The sequence below is a fragment of the Acipenser ruthenus genome, chromosome 14 (genome assembly GCF_902713425.1).
Source record: "Acipenser ruthenus chromosome 14, fAciRut3.2 maternal haplotype, whole genome shotgun sequence".
In the NCBI taxonomy this organism is placed as follows: Eukaryota; Metazoa; Chordata; class Actinopteri; order Acipenseriformes; family Acipenseridae; genus Acipenser; species Acipenser ruthenus.
The window spans coordinates 11,168,844-11,186,343 of NC_081202.1; the positions used below are offsets into that span (position 1 = coordinate 11,168,844).

General features: G+C 35.1%; 1 protein-coding gene across 16 annotated transcripts in view; it reads left to right on the forward strand.

The window, feature by feature from the left end:
- Window positions 1-17,500, forward strand: part of LOC117419882 (forkhead box protein P2) — a 149,174-nt gene that overhangs the window by 95,777 nt on the left and 35,897 nt on the right. For all 16 annotated transcript variants that reach the window (XM_058985813.1, XM_058985815.1, XM_058985812.1 and 13 more), the window contains one exon: window positions 5,895-5,984. In XM_058985813.1, coding sequence (XP_058841796.1) covers window positions 5,895-5,984 — 90 coding nt within the window. The remainder of the gene's footprint in view (window positions 1-5,894; window positions 5,985-17,500) is intronic.

Sequence of the window (17,500 nt, forward strand, 5' to 3'; positions counted from 1 at the left end):
ATTGTTTTCCTGTAACTCACTGAATAATACATGGATACCCTTGTGATGCTAATATTAAAGAAGACAAGGTTCGGCAGTACAGTTTGGGTTTCGTTTTTTTTTTTTTTTAAATAGTGTTTTTCAGTGCTGTACAGACGTTCTCTGTTTTTATCCGTTTAGTTTGTTTGAGATACGAATGTACCAGCTTTACATCTTTTTCTTTTAAAAAAAAAAAAAATGTATTCTCATTTTGTTGATCATTAATGAACATTTATGTAATGTGGGTGTTGAGTGATTGAAAACAAGACAGTTTGTGTTTGAATTGAAAGTGATGGTCTAGAGGAGTCGAATGGGTCAAGGTTCAAGTATATTTTCCTCTAGAGGAATGATCACTTTTGTACGATCTTTGGATATCAATGAAAAAGCTTATCACTACTGTGGTATTATCACTTTTTTTTCCATATGGCTCAGGATGCAAATATAGCCTTCATCCATGTATTTTTTATATATGTCTGATATGACATTCAGCACTATCGCACTTGCTTTGGGGAAGGACCATTCTTGATAGTGGCATGTATATTTAATTTAATTTTTTTTTTTTTTTTTTTAGTAACAGATATAATTTATACCCTCAAAAAGTTCTGTATTATATTAAAAAAAAAATAGGCTCCATTATCAAAGTTTGACTATGCCATAAAAAAACTACATTTGACCTGTAGAACATTTTAACTGTTTTAATTACCAATCCTACAATACATTTATGAATTATGGTGCCACTGTAATTGTAGTGGCTTTTAAAAAAGAGCCAAATAGAAAAAACACTTATTATTTAATGTATAACACGGCATACAATGTCAAAGCATCAGCTATCATTTAGCTTATTATAATGTTATAAGGATAGTGTCATAATAATTCACATATATTCCTAGGGTAAGTAACTTTTAGAGAAAGACTACCCAGAATAACTAATTGGATAGTTTTCTATGCCTTATGGTAAATGGCATAACTGATTAGTAAAATGGTCTGTTTTGAATGAAGTTACTTTTCCTTTAATACCAGAGAAGTCTGCTGATTTAAATGGATTATCTTTCCTAGAAGGCACTAGTCAAAACTTCTCATAGGTTTTCGTAGACCTGCAGAGTTGAAAGAGTTAATGCAATTCAATATTTTAGCAACATGGATTATTATCTGATCACACGTGTACCTACAAATGTATTCAGTGTCCTTTGGTTTAATTGCCATTTAGTGTTTTTTGACATCATTGCTGATAGTAGCTAGTGTTACCGCTTGTTTACAACTTGCATGATAAAAAAAAAAATATATATATACATGTTCTGGTAACGTTATTATAAATAATTATGTTTGTACCAGTTATGTAAATGATAATGTTTGTATATTTGTGAAAATATTTTGGTATGAAGTACCAGTGTTGGGGGTTTGCTGGCTGAATGTAATCAGCTTGTTTGTTTGTACAGCTTAAACTGTTTATGCCTTGTTTTTGTAGCATATGACTCACATAGCTTGATAGTGTTGTTTTTTTTTGTTTTCCCTGCTGCTGAGATAAGCTTGAATCTGACATGTCTGGCCTGTCAACAGTGTTGCAACTGTTCCAGCTGACAAGTTCTTGTTTAACAGCAGTGTATGCAAGATATTGTGGCAGGCTGGGACATCGGGTGTATGGTACTGTAATCTTAGCACACTAGATGTGTATGGATATGACATTTAGTTTTCACACTTCCTGTTAATGACGTGCTCTAAATTTCATTCACAAGTACACCGTCTTAATCTCCTCTGGAAAATGCATTTATCGCATGACATTCATTCTATTGAATGTATTTCTGAGGGGTTCAGGCTAAACCAAGTGTCTCAAAAAATGAAATGTTTTTACAATGAAACACAACATAATATATAATTTTATTTTAATAAGACAATATTAGTTTGGGTTTAATGCAGTTGACCTACCCATGATAACCAGTCTAATTTTTCATTTCCAGCACTTGTCCTTAATATATTGAGCCATAACTATAAGAAAAACAGCAAGTACATGTTTAATGTATTTCATGCTTGTCAAATATTGTTCGGAAAGTTCTTCCCAACACTGTTGCAGAAGTTCCCACAAATGTGTTGCACTTGTAGGTTGCTTTGCTTTCACCCTTCTGTCCAGTTCATCCCAAACCAGCTCGATGGGGTTTAAGTCTGGAGACTGTGCTGGCCATTCCATGATTTGAAGCCTACCGTCTTGTTCTTTTCTTCTAAGGTAGTTCTGACATAGCCTGGAGGTATGTTTTGGGTCATTATCTTGCTGTAGGATGAACCCCTGACCAACTAGGCGTATACCAGAGGGTATTGCATGGCGCTGCAAAATGCTGTGGTAGCAGTTTTGGTTCAGGGTGCCACTCACTCTGTGCAAGTCGTCGACTCTGGATCCAGCAAAAGAGCCCCAGACCATCCCGCTTCCTTCTCCATGTTTGACAGTTGGTGTCACACACCGAGGAACCATCCTTTCGCCTACTCAACGGCGTACAAAAACCCTGCATGATGAACCGAAGATTTCAAGTTTTGATTCATCGGTCCATAAGACCTTCTTCCAGTCTTCAGTAGTCCACTGGCGGTGCTTCATGGCCCAGGCAAGCCTCTTTTTCTTATTTTGCCATCTTAGCAATGGCTTTCTTACTGCCACTCGACCTGTCAAACCTGCAGCTCGAAGTCTTCTCTTCACAGTTGAAACTGAGACTTGCTTACTTTGACCAGTGTTAAGCTGTGCTTGGAGCTGTTGTCCTGTGAGCCGCCTATCATGCAAGCTGTTGACTCTCAGAAACTTGTCTTCTGATTCTGTTGTGGCTTTGGGTCTGCCAGACTCCTTCCTGTTAGAGTTTCCTCCAGTTTCCAAGTGCCTTTTGATAGTGTAGGAAACTGTACTCACTGACACCTTGGCTTTCTTTGCAATTTCTCTAAAGGAAAGACCTACACTTTTAAGGGTTATAATGGTCTGTCGGTCTTCCTTTGTTAATTGCCTTTTTCTCGCCATTGAGAGCAATATACTACTTCCTGCAGTACAATACTGTCCAAATAATGCTTAAGAGGGTGTAGTAACACAGTCTGTTCCAACACTGCTTTTATACAGACAGAAGGTTTGTAAGTAATCAACAAAAGTTGGGACACCTGAAGGAATTGTTAGCTTCAACTTTCAAGGCTTAATTTACTTCCATTGCTGCAGAACAGCTGTAAGTTGTTAACCCATTACTTGTTCCCTGAAAAAGGCCTTTTTGTATAACTCTGAAATGTACATTATTTTTCAGTTTTTGGTAACCTAAACTTTTTTTTTTAACCTCTGGCAGTTTACCGCTTACCTTTGTACCATTTCAGGTTATTCACTGGACTTGAACTGCTTAAATTTCAATAAAAACTGGAAAAATGGGGGTGTTCTAAAACTTTTGACCGGTAGTGTATATATAATAATATAATTTTTCAAACAAAAACTGGAGTGTAGCATGTTTGTTTTTTTTATTTTATTCAGTGCTCTGTGCACTGCTATTAACGTTACTGGGTAGTGCCTGTGTAAACATTCTTGTTTCTCCCTGTTTCACATAATAGTTGCTTGTACCATATTTCTTCTGACCTCGCTATCTGAAACCAATTACAGCAGATCTATTTGGGCTGAATCTATTTTTATAAGAAGCCTGATCTGCAGTGTTGTTCTCTGCGATGAATATCAACATCAAACATGCTTCTGAGTGCCTAGTTATTTATGTTACACAGAGAGATTGTGTAGCCTTCAGCTCTCTTATTCATTGAAGATACTAATGGCATAGAAGTAATTTTTTGTTTGAATGCTCAGAACACAACAGGTTTAAGGTTAAACAGACGTATTCTTCAGTGCTTGTCATAAATGGCATCTAATTTTAAGTAATGATTATTTACTTTTCCTACAGGGATGGAAAAAAAAAAAAAAAAACACATTTTGTGTACAGGATTTGAACCAAAGTTCAAATGTTTATATGACTAAAGACAGGCTTGGTGTAACAGGGCGGAGGTCAGGCTCAAAGTGGTGACCCTGGTATAGCTTTGACCTAATGTTCTTCAAGTCTTTATCTGTTGTTTGTCCTTTTCGAAGTTTCAACTGTCTGTGATTGCTAAAGAAAGAATGGAAATGCAAGTCAGGCGCTGTTTTTGTAATGTCTCCAAATGTTAAGGGTATGCTCAGTAAACTGGTACCAGATCCTTTTCTGGGGAGACAAATCAATGTTGTTAAGACACAGTGCCACTGCATTCAGTTTGTTTACTTTGGTTTTCAGTGTCTGCCTGCCTACTCTGAAAACTTGCTTGGAGCCAGACTATAGCAGCCCTCTCTCTGTCTTTTCATAATTGATCAGGGGATGACTGCCTTCCCTGAGGGTTAAGACGTGGCAACTTTTTTTCTGTTTGCTCAGCATCTCAATGCAGTAGTTCAAACATTGTTCACACCAGCTGGCAGTGTAATGCCATATGCACATCCTGTCAAAGCAACTGTTGTCATGGCTACTAGAGTCCCAGAAAAACCAACCCCTTGATTCTTCTAACAAAAAAAAAAAAGTGCCTTTCTCAATCAGATGTGTGTATTTTTTTTTTTTCTTCAGGAAATCGTATAGTATAGGTCACCTTGATTACTGCTTGCCACAGCTAAACATTGCACAGTAACTAAAGCTGACAGCTAAGTCATTTTCTACATAACCACTTCAAAAAGTTGGTCCTATGTTTTATAGTGTGTTGCTTATTGATTGTATCAACAATCATAGTAAATCATCTTATCTTCCTGGGGGGAAACAATGTGATTGATTTAACTGTTATTTCATATAACTACACATTTATGAAAGTTCTACATTTAACAAACAAATGCACAGCTTCAATGGAAGCCTCTACAAATGACACACTTTTTTTTAAAATAGCGAACTGTTTTTTGACGATTTTAAATGTTGATACATTTTCAAAGTGAGGTCAACTGAATAATCGTATACGAGACATTGTGTATGTACTGGTAATGCAATACTGTCCTACTTATTTAGTATGTGTGTATACAGTAGTATAGAAATCTACCAATGTAAATCAAACTGGGATGAGAACAATAGTTTAAATCAAGTGTTTTGATCAGCATAGCATATAAAAGAAAGGATGATAAGCTTAATGTTTTACTTAACAATCCATAAAATAAGCGGTCTCATATTTCTGGTCAGGAATGTAAACAAGCTCAGAAAGTAGACGACTTCTGTCAGAATAAGGGTTTAACTGCTTGCATTGAAAGTAAAGCACTTCAGCTCTGTGGTGTAAAATCCTAGTTAATTCGCTTCTCAGACAATCTGATGTTGATTTGTGAAATTTAATTGCAGCTTCTGGTAACACTTCTTCAAATCTTCATCTACTTCAAATTGGTATTATGCATATGTAAATTACCTGGTAGTTTACAGAGGAGTGGGCATTTCAGTTGAGCACACACTAGACAGATCAACTTTCTTCAAGAGTGCTTTAGGCAAACTAACTTTATTTATCTTTCATTATAGCTATATCAATTATTGCAAAAGTGACAACATATTGTAGCGATCTCAGTTAACGCAGGCAGGCGCATCATACAGGCCGAGGCAATCCACACACAGGTGGAGGGTGGGCGCGAACCCGGGACCTCTCGCATTAAAGCATAGCGCTGATACTGCTGTACAAAAGAGCCGGCTTCTTTGCAAGGAGCGTAATATCGGGCTTATGTCTTCGTGTGTGATTACGTCACCTACCAGCTCTGCTGCTGCCTTCCCCCGTGCACGCTACAATATTTATGAAACCAGATTTTTCTGTTGTTAACCTAAACTGTTGTTAAATTGTTTAATCTTTTGGTTTGAAGTGAGCTTTTAAAAATGCAAAGTACTGTACTGTTCACATTCTCTTTGCAGGCACTACAAGCAGCAAGGAAATTACTTTTACAGCAGCAAAGCAGTGGACTAAAATCTCCAAAGAGCAACGACAAACAACGTCCACTGCAGGTGAGCTTGAATTTCATTTTGCTTCCATATTTTAGGTATTTTTTCCAACATGTTCTTCATGAATCATCTAGTGTTTGACTTGGCATTATGCTTCTAAACCTCAGTCAGTTTGTTTCTGTACCACTAGGAGTAAGTCTGTTTTTTAATATTGCTCTGAAGTGGAGGTGCACCATGTATGGAATGGACGTAGGCACACTGTCTGCAATAGCATTGTTATATTGCTACTGGCTCTACAGCAAAGGAGTTGTGTGCTTGATGAAACACAACAATAATAAAACCAGAATAAACAAACCACTGATTAAATGTAACATTGAGAGCATGTAGTTTTATATAGATACAGTTGTGTGGTTGTCACCAGGTTCATGTTGTGTTTGAGTCTAACTAGCAACTTCCACCTTGTAAAAAATCTATTAAAAGTGTATTCAATATGTGGGAAAAAGTTGTTGTCTGTGAATTCCTACGTAAACCTCTCCAGAACAAGAAAGACATAAAAAAGGAGTAACTATTTCCTTCCGCTCAGTAGAAATAAAATTCTGTGTTTTTTAAACACAATACAGTTATACAGTTGGCAGACAATGAAAACATGAGGAGTTATGACAAGAAACAGGGAGGCGCTAGATTATCATTACAAATCTAATTCGGATTTGGACTTTTCAATACCTTTTTATCTGATTTCGGCTAGTACTGTACCACTTGAAACACAGCTCAATGCACAATTCAGCATGTGAGTTCATTGCTTACGTTTTTTTGTTTTTTTTTACCAATGGAGCGCAATGCTTTTTTTTCCCCTGTTTCAACTCTGAACTGAAAAATGTCAGGGACTCTTCTTTACATTTATTTTCATTCAAGCTAATATAACATGTAGTACACTCTCTGAAATACCAGTCCAGTGTAAAAACAAATTATTGAAATATACCAGTTTTTAAACTAGTAGCTCTTGACCTCTGCTGTTTCATGGATGACACTTGAGAATAATATTTCAAGCTACATTTCTCCCCATCGAATGGTAGGCATATGAAGTAATAGTATGATGTTTGGAACAAAAAGACAAAGGGGGTGAAAATATTTAATTATTCACTTTATGGATGACCAATCAGTTGACCTATCTATATATATATATATATATATATATATATATATATATATATATATATATATATATATATATATATATATATATAATATATAAACCTTCCCAAAAAACAGAAAGAAAATTCAAGCCCCCCCCCCCCCCCCCCCCCCAACACTGTAAAGATGAATCAAGTTTACTCATAAAAATTGAGTAAACTCATTGCCTTAATATAATTAAGTTTAGCTACTCATTTTAGTTTTTGTTCTGACAACTTTCTCTGGGGCTGACTAAACTCATAACATGTATATTCATGTAACTTAATCTATTTGAGTTAGATTAACTTTTTAATAGTCAAGTTAGTTTGAACATTTGTATTTCATTTAAACAATAAAAAGTTAGCTGAGGTAACAAAATGTGCAATCAACAAGCTATTTTATTAGCTGCCAGTGCAGCACTTCTGCTTATGTGCTTATAGCAGCAATTACAAGTGCTTTAGAGTGACTTTGGGGTTTACAGTGCAGCATGATTTGTTAGAGCGCACTTTAGCATGACAGATTTGCCTTTCACTGCTAATGTATTGTTTAATTGATTCTTGTGGTTTTAATTTGATTGTCAGGTGCTTCAATCAGGTCATTTTCTTATCACATTTTACAGCAGGTCTGTTCTTGACCCTGTTAAACAGCAAAACACTATTTTCTGTCTTGACGCAAAATAAAGTTACATCCGCCAAGCTGTCCTTTTTTATTATTATGACAGGTTCTTCAATTTGTGGTGTTTTAAAATTGTCAGCAATTCGCATATTTTCAACTTTATTTTTAGATTTAAATTGCAGTGTGAGTGCATGCACTCTTCACGGCTAATAAGTGTTATCAAAGAACAGTGGGTTACCTCATTAGTACCATGTGCATTTAATTAAAGAAGAGAACATCGGAGTTAACCTCATAGTTAATATTTTCACAGAGTGCTTCAATGCCAACACCTTCAATTGGAGTCACACCCCTGTGTACCTAATTTATTAAGCTGGTGTAAGATAAGGTTAGAGAGGGTACCTCCATGCTGTGGACTAAATTATTTAGATCAGTATGTGTGTGATATTTTCTGACATAAGTGGTTTACTTGAACATTTTGGTTTTAGTGCATAGACATGTGAAAAAGTATACTTGCTTTAATTTATGTATATTTATTTAATGAGGCTAAATAAATGCAATAAAAATATACTGGAAAAGAGGTCCAAGTTAGTGTTTGTTTTCAAACAGACCTCAGCATGTTTGTGCAAATACATAATGTAATATGTGATGGAGCATAACTACTAGAAATTATACCAAGAAGAATTCAGTACGGAGAATCCGCAAGGTGGTGGCAGGGGAAGGAGGAGACCAAACAAAAAAGAAGCAATATGAATGTAAGCCACACAGTTTTTATGGCGCTTGGATATGATGTGTTGATTAGTGTGCGGATTCTCCTTCCAGAAATACCATCAAGTTTTCCATTTAAGTATGGAGAATCAGCAATGTGGATGATTTTAAATTGCAATTGAACAGACGATTTAATGATGATAATGAATTTGGCCGGAGATCTTGTCCGTAGGTGCTGACAGCTATCTGCAATGTTGGCTGGCTAGCGAAAACAAGATGACATCATGTAGACTAGTACCGCGGATAGGAAGTGGCTCGTAGGGTCACCTCCCTCCAAAAGACAAGACTGCCAATCCATGACTCGAAAAATGAAAATGATGAATGGTTAATACAACAACTACAGTGGCGCAATGCCAGCTACCCCCCAAAATAGGAAAAGGATGCATGAAAAGTAAGCAGCTGAAACACGGGCCTGCCCCCTTCTACTCAGTAAAACTGATATTCTGGGTTTAAACATAGATGCTGATGCCTCCCAGAAATAATTTTTTTTTTTGTTTGTTTTTTTTTTTTTTTTTTTGCATAAAATTGCATAAAATTCATTTAAGTCAGCCAAGCATTTCTTCTGGTTTTCTGAGTTTAAAAAAAAAAAAAAAAAAAAAAAAGTATTATAGGTCATATATGTTGTAAATTGAAAAGAATGACTGCATGGTAGTGCTAGCAAGCAACCGTGACAGGAAGGAGTGTGGTGTGTAGCCTAGAAGAAGAGTTTATCTCATTTAGGAAATGGAGCCAAGCATCTATTCCTGCCTTTCTTCTTAATTTCCCAAAGACCAAAGTGAAAATATAACGGTGGGTAAAACTGTACTGTGAGGTGTAGCTTACAGAATATGGCCAGCCTATGTGCACTTTATACTTTGTCAGTTTATGTGCATAAAAACAAGGTTTGGTTGCTTCCGACCCTACATCACCTGAATGTTTGTTTTGTTTCTTAACATTTCTGCGATCAGCAACAGATCGTGACAACAGAGAAAGTAAAAGAGCTGTGTAGCAGAGCTTCTGAAAATTAATATTTTTTATTAATATTTCTCCTTAACTAGCTGAATCAATTTCAAGTTTAATGTCAAAATAAATTTTGCAAAGGCAGAACACATTTCTAGCTGCAAATTGCACGGCTGCAGTATGTTCTAAAATGAGAGGCATAGAAAGGTAGAATCACAGATAACTGTCGACCTGTGACCCTCCTCCTGGCTGTAATAACATCAGAGCGCTAAGAATATTGGAGACGATTTGCACAGCTTTACTGTATGCTGGTTGTCAGTTTCCTATATGATTACCTTGTTTAATGCAAGGCATAGGAGAATGTCATAAGTTGTCTGAAGGAGACCTACACTAACTTTTTTTTTTTTTTCTTCAAATAAAAAGTTAAACCATTTTATTGTTTATTTATTTTCCCATTGCATTAGAACTAAATGATGTGGTGTGTACAGTACACATTTCATGTATATTTATAAATACTGCAGAAAGTGAATACTGAATGCGTACACACATTGTATTTGTTAAATGTTTATTTTTATGTCCAGAAAGAGGGATGCTCAATAGTCACCTAAAAAACAGTCTACTGAGTGGTAATTGCTCTGGTACTTTGGAGCCATGACTGACCCAGTGGTTTCTCCCTGTATTTTTGCAGACTGATTTCAGTGATCCATGTTTCCTTGTGACTGGCAAGGTGGGACTAAATGAGTCATGTGCTTTCCCTTAATCCCACTAGTCAATGTCATTTCAGTTTTGACAAAGACAAGGTTGTCTTCGAAGATGGCTTTGGCCATAAATATCCCATTGTTGCTGTTTAGGGGGTAGATTACCAAACTGAATCCTTACACTGGGACTTCTGGAATTTGAACAAACCTACAGTAGGACTGTAGCTGGTGAGCCAATGGAGCAGATCATTAGGCTGGTAAGATTTCTAAATGTGATCCTGGTTGTTACATTTCCATCCCTTTTAGTAAAGCAGCTCATCACATGGTAGTTTACGATGGATGAGTATATCAATCCAGGCTTTACCATTGATGTAACTGAAGGACCATAAGCCATTGTGTTGACACATGAACTCTGACTTCCCATTGGCTAGACTGTAGTGATCTGTTAACTGTAAACATGAATATGTTAAATGGGTTCAGCTCTGCTTTATTTTTTATTTAATTGAAAAATCAGACCTATTCTTCCACACATCTTTCAAGAAACCCTTGGCAATAACTTTTTAAACAGAAAGAATAGAATTTAGCTACCGATACATCTTAAGATTTTTAAATATTGCAGGAAAGAAAATTTGCCATAGAACACGATATATAAGTGACTCTGTATACAAGTATCTAAGTACCTTAAGGCGCATGGCATTCATTACTTTAAGTTATCATCTAAATGCTTTCACTTGACTAATTTTATCTTCTAGTTCATTGTGGTGTTGATGCACAAGCTGTTTTGCACAGTTGCGTAATGTGACAGGTCTGTTATACACAATAAGCCCATGGGAGCACTCAATAAACACCTATTCTTCCCTGTAAACCCCATTGCCATCACACACTGCTTACTAGAATTTCCCAATGCACACAACGGCATCTTTTTTAGTCACTTTTTATTGTAACTTATATCTTGAAAATCATTTTCTGCATTAACAATTTTTACACACAATGGTCCAATCTGCTAGAAGTGTGTGTGTAGGTGGAGGAGGGAGAAGTGAATACATTGTATTTTAACAAGGTGTTAATTATTTAGGTAATTTTAATAATTAAAATGCATATTTTGGCAATGACAGTGCCCATGTTAAGTTTCAGTAACTTTGTAAAAATCAATTTTTCAGTTTAGTATTGAATATTGAACCTGTACATTCCCAATAACAAAGTAATACTATTACTGAGATGTTTTTGACACAAAGGTGCCCCAGTCCCATTGAATTAGCAGTCGTATCGCTTCTTGGGGTAAGAGGGGTTTAGCAGGACGTAGTTGAAGGACATCTATAAGGAACTTGGCTAATCTAAATATAATGCAATGTGAAGTAAATACCAACTGAATGTTTCATCGGTATTTCCACAGAGAGCTTGCACAAGCAAAATAACAAAAACAAAACAAAAAAAACTGTCCTGTGAATTTGTCTAGTTATTTAATTTCAACTGATCATATTAAAAATGTGTGGTAGCGACTTGATAGTATGAGTGTTATTGTAGATATTTTAAATGTATATATTTCTAGTCTTAATTCTTATGATCTGTTATAATTAATAAACCATCTTTTTCAGTCTATGCCTTTTGGGGAAACATATTTCAGAATAAACAGAATGTTTAGAGTTAAAGTGACATCCATAATGTAACAAGAAGCTTTTCATCTTATCTGAAGACATACATATATTTATTTTTATAAGTTATGTTAAGTTGTGTTTCACTAAATACTAAGATACACAATATTAAATTAACAAACCAATTAAAATATCTGTCTCGTATAATGGCAGAGAATGTATTTCAGATATACCATTCTATTTATTGAGGTTGTAAAACTGCCAGAGAACAAGCAATCTTTCAGTTCGTAATACCTACAGGACAAGTTAGCTAAATTGCTAGAACAGGAAAGGTTCATCATTGCTATGCAAAAGAAGTTGAAATATAACCTAAAGGCAAGCGGAAAAGTGATTCAGAGCTTTGATGTAGCAGCAACAAATTTACCTACAGACAGAGAAGATACATGGAAGCAATAAACGAATTATGCTAGTCCTACACATGCAATCTGATTATTCTGGCCAGAGTGTTAATTGGATCCTAACTGGCAGATCAGATATCTGTAGCTTGGTAGTGGGAAACCTTTCGAAGTGATGAACTGTAATTCACTGAACTGCTTGAAGCACTTGTAATTTAGTGCATGTCATGCTATGAGGGGCCTGACCTAATGGACTGCCTATTACCTGCAGCATCAGTAACCTTTCAATGAAACTCGCGGTTATAAAGTAAAAAGAGAATATCGGCCAAGATTCATATGCAGGAAAGCAAGTCAAACATTTTTTTTTCGTTTAAAGAAAAGAACGGTTATATTTTATAAATAATCATTTGTATCCACATTGACCTGAAAAGTTTTATTTAGTTATTTTTCGATTTAATACTACAAGGGTCAAAACAGGGAGCATTAGCTTATTCTTGATTTAATTTTACTGTAAAGTTGCTTCTAATTTTGAAATTTCAGAAAACTTATATTGCACAACAGGTAATGGCCAGATGTCGTGTAGAGAAAATTACAGAAATAGCTTGTGTATGTGTATAAACAAATATGATCTTAATTGCAGTCTTGAATTGTTCTATGCACACAATAAAATAATTTCCTTACAATAATTTGAAAATGTTTGTTTTGATATGGGTAATAAAAAGCTGCTTGATCTACAGAGTATATTTTTCTGAGTGTTTCCCAGTAAGAATAAATGTAGACTTAATGACTTTTAATTAAAGTACCCTTTGCAGTGTGAAATCTTCATATTGCATAACATACTACCAGTTGTATGGGTTATTTGCAGTGACAGTGACCTTAATGCAGTATGACAGGCAAGAATGGCTGTGGTTACCACTGGCATTTTAATTATTCGTTGTCAGGTAGTAAGTGATAGGTGACTGAAACGTGACAGATACTGAGCATTTATAAACCGAAGAAAGCAATAAAATATAGCATACATGTACATTATTATTGTCAAGATTAACAAGCAACAATAAATTGTATTTGCACCTTAAAAATATAGTACTGTCAGAGAGCCAAGGAGAACTGAACACATTTGTGCAAGTTTTCACTGATGCAGCTTCAGCCAGTATGTTTGGCAGCATTGCCAAATTCTAAACATGAACAAATTTAGATCTAAAGCTAGAGGTATATCCACAATGTAAAGTACTTACAGCTCTTGGTTTTGTTTCTTCCATATCTCCTACATGCTGCTATGGAAGTTGACCTTTGTCGGTCAATGAGCCTCATCACTGGCTCCAAGTGCAGCAGGATCATCTTAATGATCTGCTCTTCTTGTGAGAAGTGGGTGATGTTTTCTCATCAGGATCCAATTTAAAGGTCTTTGTTCTATTCTTGAACTTTAGAGCCAAATGGCAAGTTAGTTTACAGCCTTCTGTTTTTGTGATAAAAAAAGATAAGATTGCCATATATATGATACAGATAAACTCCAGGCTGTTTTTAAAGTTGTTTTAAATTACCTTTCCACATGCTATTGTTTATTAAAAGGGGTTGTTCCCAGAGTTTATTTTATTTATTTGAAACTTATCAGACAAGTTCAGAGCTTGCTTCTACTTAGTGTCACGGTCATTTTAAACTGTAATTACAGTTTTGTTTTCCAATTTAAGATTGCAATTTTAAACAGATGTTATGCCACTTGAACTGTACTTGAAATCGAGTAATATTATAGGCGAGTCCATAGTATACAACAGAAAAGAGAATTGAAGCTTGCAATATTGGGGCAGATAAGATTGCTTGTTTTAATGTGCAAATGTTTATATTGAAACTGGCTCATAAATGCTTATTAATGTAGCCCTTCTTTCTGCAGTCTTTCAGAAGAAAGATTTTCTGCAATTCAACCTCCATTCCTCTCTATTCACCACACTTGTCAGTCAGCTAGCTGCTGTATCTACAGGAATGGAGGTGTTATATTCTGGCAATTACCATGTCATATACTTGAAAATGTAAATGAATGTGTGTGTAAAATTAAATTTATGGGCTGTCAGTGAAGAATAAGAACCAGGAGAGCAATTACTTATCTGCTTTCATCTTTCCAGCACTGATACGTCAAGCAGAAAACCATGCAGCTAAATGCTGGAATTGGCATTGTACAGGTCCTAAAATGAATCGGCTGGTGCCTTTTGTTGCCTTCTCTGGCTTTTTGTTTTGAAGAGCAATGAAATTAAGATAATTATCATCCATCACTCTGCAAAAGAGCTAATGAAAGAAGCTCCTTCCTATATTTATTTTGGCTTTTCCAAGAGCTGTATTTAAGACAGCATCTCTTTTGTGGAGATAAATATTATTTATTATCATTTCTCGTGTTATATTAAAAGTGTTTAAGAAAATAAGCACATGCAAAACATATAAATGGTAAAACACATATTTTCAATTACATTATATAAATAAAAGCTGTATTTGCTTTAATAATGTAAATATACCTTGTTAGGTGTAGTTGTGAGATTAGATTATATTATATTATATTATATATATATATATATATAACATTGCATGATATTGTGTATACATAATATTTAAATTGGCACATGCATTTTGATACTTAGCTTTTTGAACATAGCAGTGTGTGTGTGTTTTAAAAGCTGTTATCTATTACAGGGGAAGGTTTGAAGCATTTTAAACATAGACTATTAGTACAGTGCTGTTAATTAATGACAAATGTATTTATTTTGCAAGCAGATGTCCCCCAAATGGTATTTTTCTACAGTTGGCTTCTGTATATACAGGTAGTTTTTAGAAGCCATTTTTATAATGAGCACATAAGATATTCAGTAGCTGTTATGCAGTGAGTTTTTAGGAGTCTAATGAACAATGGTACAGATTTGTTTGAATATGAATGTGCAGTGGGTTGGAGTTTGACCTTCAGCTGTGATTTCAGTTCATCAGGATTAGTCAAGCTAGGCGATCAAGACTGCTAATGCATAATGACTTATAAAATGAAAAATGTGTAGTGACCATGCAAATGTTTCAGCTAATCAAAGAGGGGAACTTTAGCTTTGAGAGGAAAGAAAAACAAGGACATGTCAAGGCCTAAAGTGGGGATGTATGCAAAATAATCCTAGCAGCTTGATTAGTCAGAGAGGAGTTAGAAATCTATTGTTGGCCTCTTAACATATGGTAATGTGTGTGTGTGTGTGTGTATATATGTGTGTATGTGTGTGTGTGTGTGTATATATATATATATATATAATCATAAATGTGTCAAACGAAGATTGGATGAACAGAGCTTGTTTTGTATCAACAGTAAATATAAGCAGTTAAAAACATGTTCTGCATTGTTAATTCTAAGGGGCAAATGGAAATAACTGAAATGTGTACCACTGTAAATTCAAATACATTTGTAAGGTGCATTATATGTTTATACAATATTGTAATACAATGTTGCTAGTGGGTTTACCTTGTAATTTGTAACTTTTTTCTCTTTAAAAAAAACAAATATATGTCTTGAAAGCTAAAAAGAAACTATTCTACATTTGTGTTTCTTAAAAATTGTAGCTATTGCCTATTGTTCCAGTGTAAAAATACACCACTCCTGTTTAATGCAATACCAATAAAAACATTGTGTGAATATTGACTTAAGTGTGTCACCAATCTGGTTGCTTATGGCCAATATTTATCTGGAAACCAAATTTTCATTCTAACAAATAAGCTTTTAATTGATGGTTTTAAATGATAGTATTTGCCTTTTCTGTTCTCCCGTATTACAATATGTGATTTATTTTATTCACAAAATACAGGGGTTCTTTACCACTTCCTGAACCTCCTGTATAAATAATTCCTTCACAGCAGCAATTAGCAATATTATTATCTAGGTTTTCACGTCAAGCATCGACACCATCCTAATGCGTAACAAGATTTTTGTTGATATAAATTTTTTTAAATTAAATGCTTTTATGAAAAAAACTTTCAATACTGGAAGTAAAATGTTTAAAATCTTTATGAAGTTTTTACAGCCGCGTTTTACTTATGTGACGGTATATGGTTTAGGATTATTTAAGTATCTAAAGGGGCTGTTTGTAAACATTTGCTCTTTGTTTACAAAAGGCTATATTATTTGTATTCCTGGAAAGAAAGTAATTGCATTCCTCAAAGGTTGTAAACATGTCATGTTAGCTGGTTAGCACAAGCAGAGCCATTAAACCATGTTTCTGCACCAGCTGTTCAGCACATTCCTCAGGCTTCCAGCACTCGTGTGCATCTCAGTGCAGCAGCAAACAAGGAAGAGAAAACAGTCAGTAAAGAACCTGTGACAGAAATCCATTCTGTATAATTATTTGTGGAACATTGGCATAAGTCTTAAACTGTTAGGGTCGATTGCAGCGTACCAGTGACTTTAGTCCGCATCAAGTGGACTAAAAAGCGGTCTAGCAAATCCTATAGCTCTGTAGTAAGTTAGTCCTGATTTGCAGCGTACCAAACAGCAAGTGGTTTAGCTAGTCTGAACAAATGGAACAAGTTAGCCAGACAATGAAGACTAACCCATAATAAGCCTCTACAAGTGTGGATGGAAATTCACAATTTAAGGTGTAAAGACAAACTCCGACATCTTGTACATCGTCATTACGAAAATTTGATTAAAAACATTGAGGGCAAAGAAGTCAGAAATATGAAAATAAAAAGCAAATACAGTAATACATATAGGCCTATTAATGCTAAAAGTGTTTATATTAGGCTACATTAGGCGTGATTTGGGCAAACACATTTAAAATACGTATTCAGAATCTCTATCAATAGGCCTAATTTGTCTTTTTGTGCACATTCCACACTAACGGATCATACTTGCATTTTAACTCGCCAGTACCCTATTGCTGCATTGACACTGAATGCTAAGTCCTAAATTTGTTATGTTATATAATATTAATTATACATGTGACTTTTCTGTCGGTTAAATTGAATACATCAAATGTGCATTATTTTTATTATTATTTAAATTTATTTGTTTTTAAAATGTGCTGTATAAACGTAGGACGAGCAAGCGTACTAAGTTAATCCACCTGAACAGGATCATCTCGCGTCCGATTTGGTACGATGCAATCAGGTTCTTGTTTAGTCCAACGTATTGGATGATCCAGTGTTGTTTTTGTTTTAACCGTTTAGTTATTTGGTGTTCTTGAGGGTGCATAACTGAAGCTTGGAAACAGTTAAAACAATTTGGATAGATGGAAGTAATCAAAAACTTGATTACAATTTATAGATTGTAATGCGATGCAGTTAGATATGTGGAATTTGTCCTTTTTTTGTTCACCAATTACTCCCCAACAACATCACTGGTTTGATCTCTCTCTCTCTCTCTCTCCTCTCTCTCTCTCTCTCTCTCTCTCTCTCTC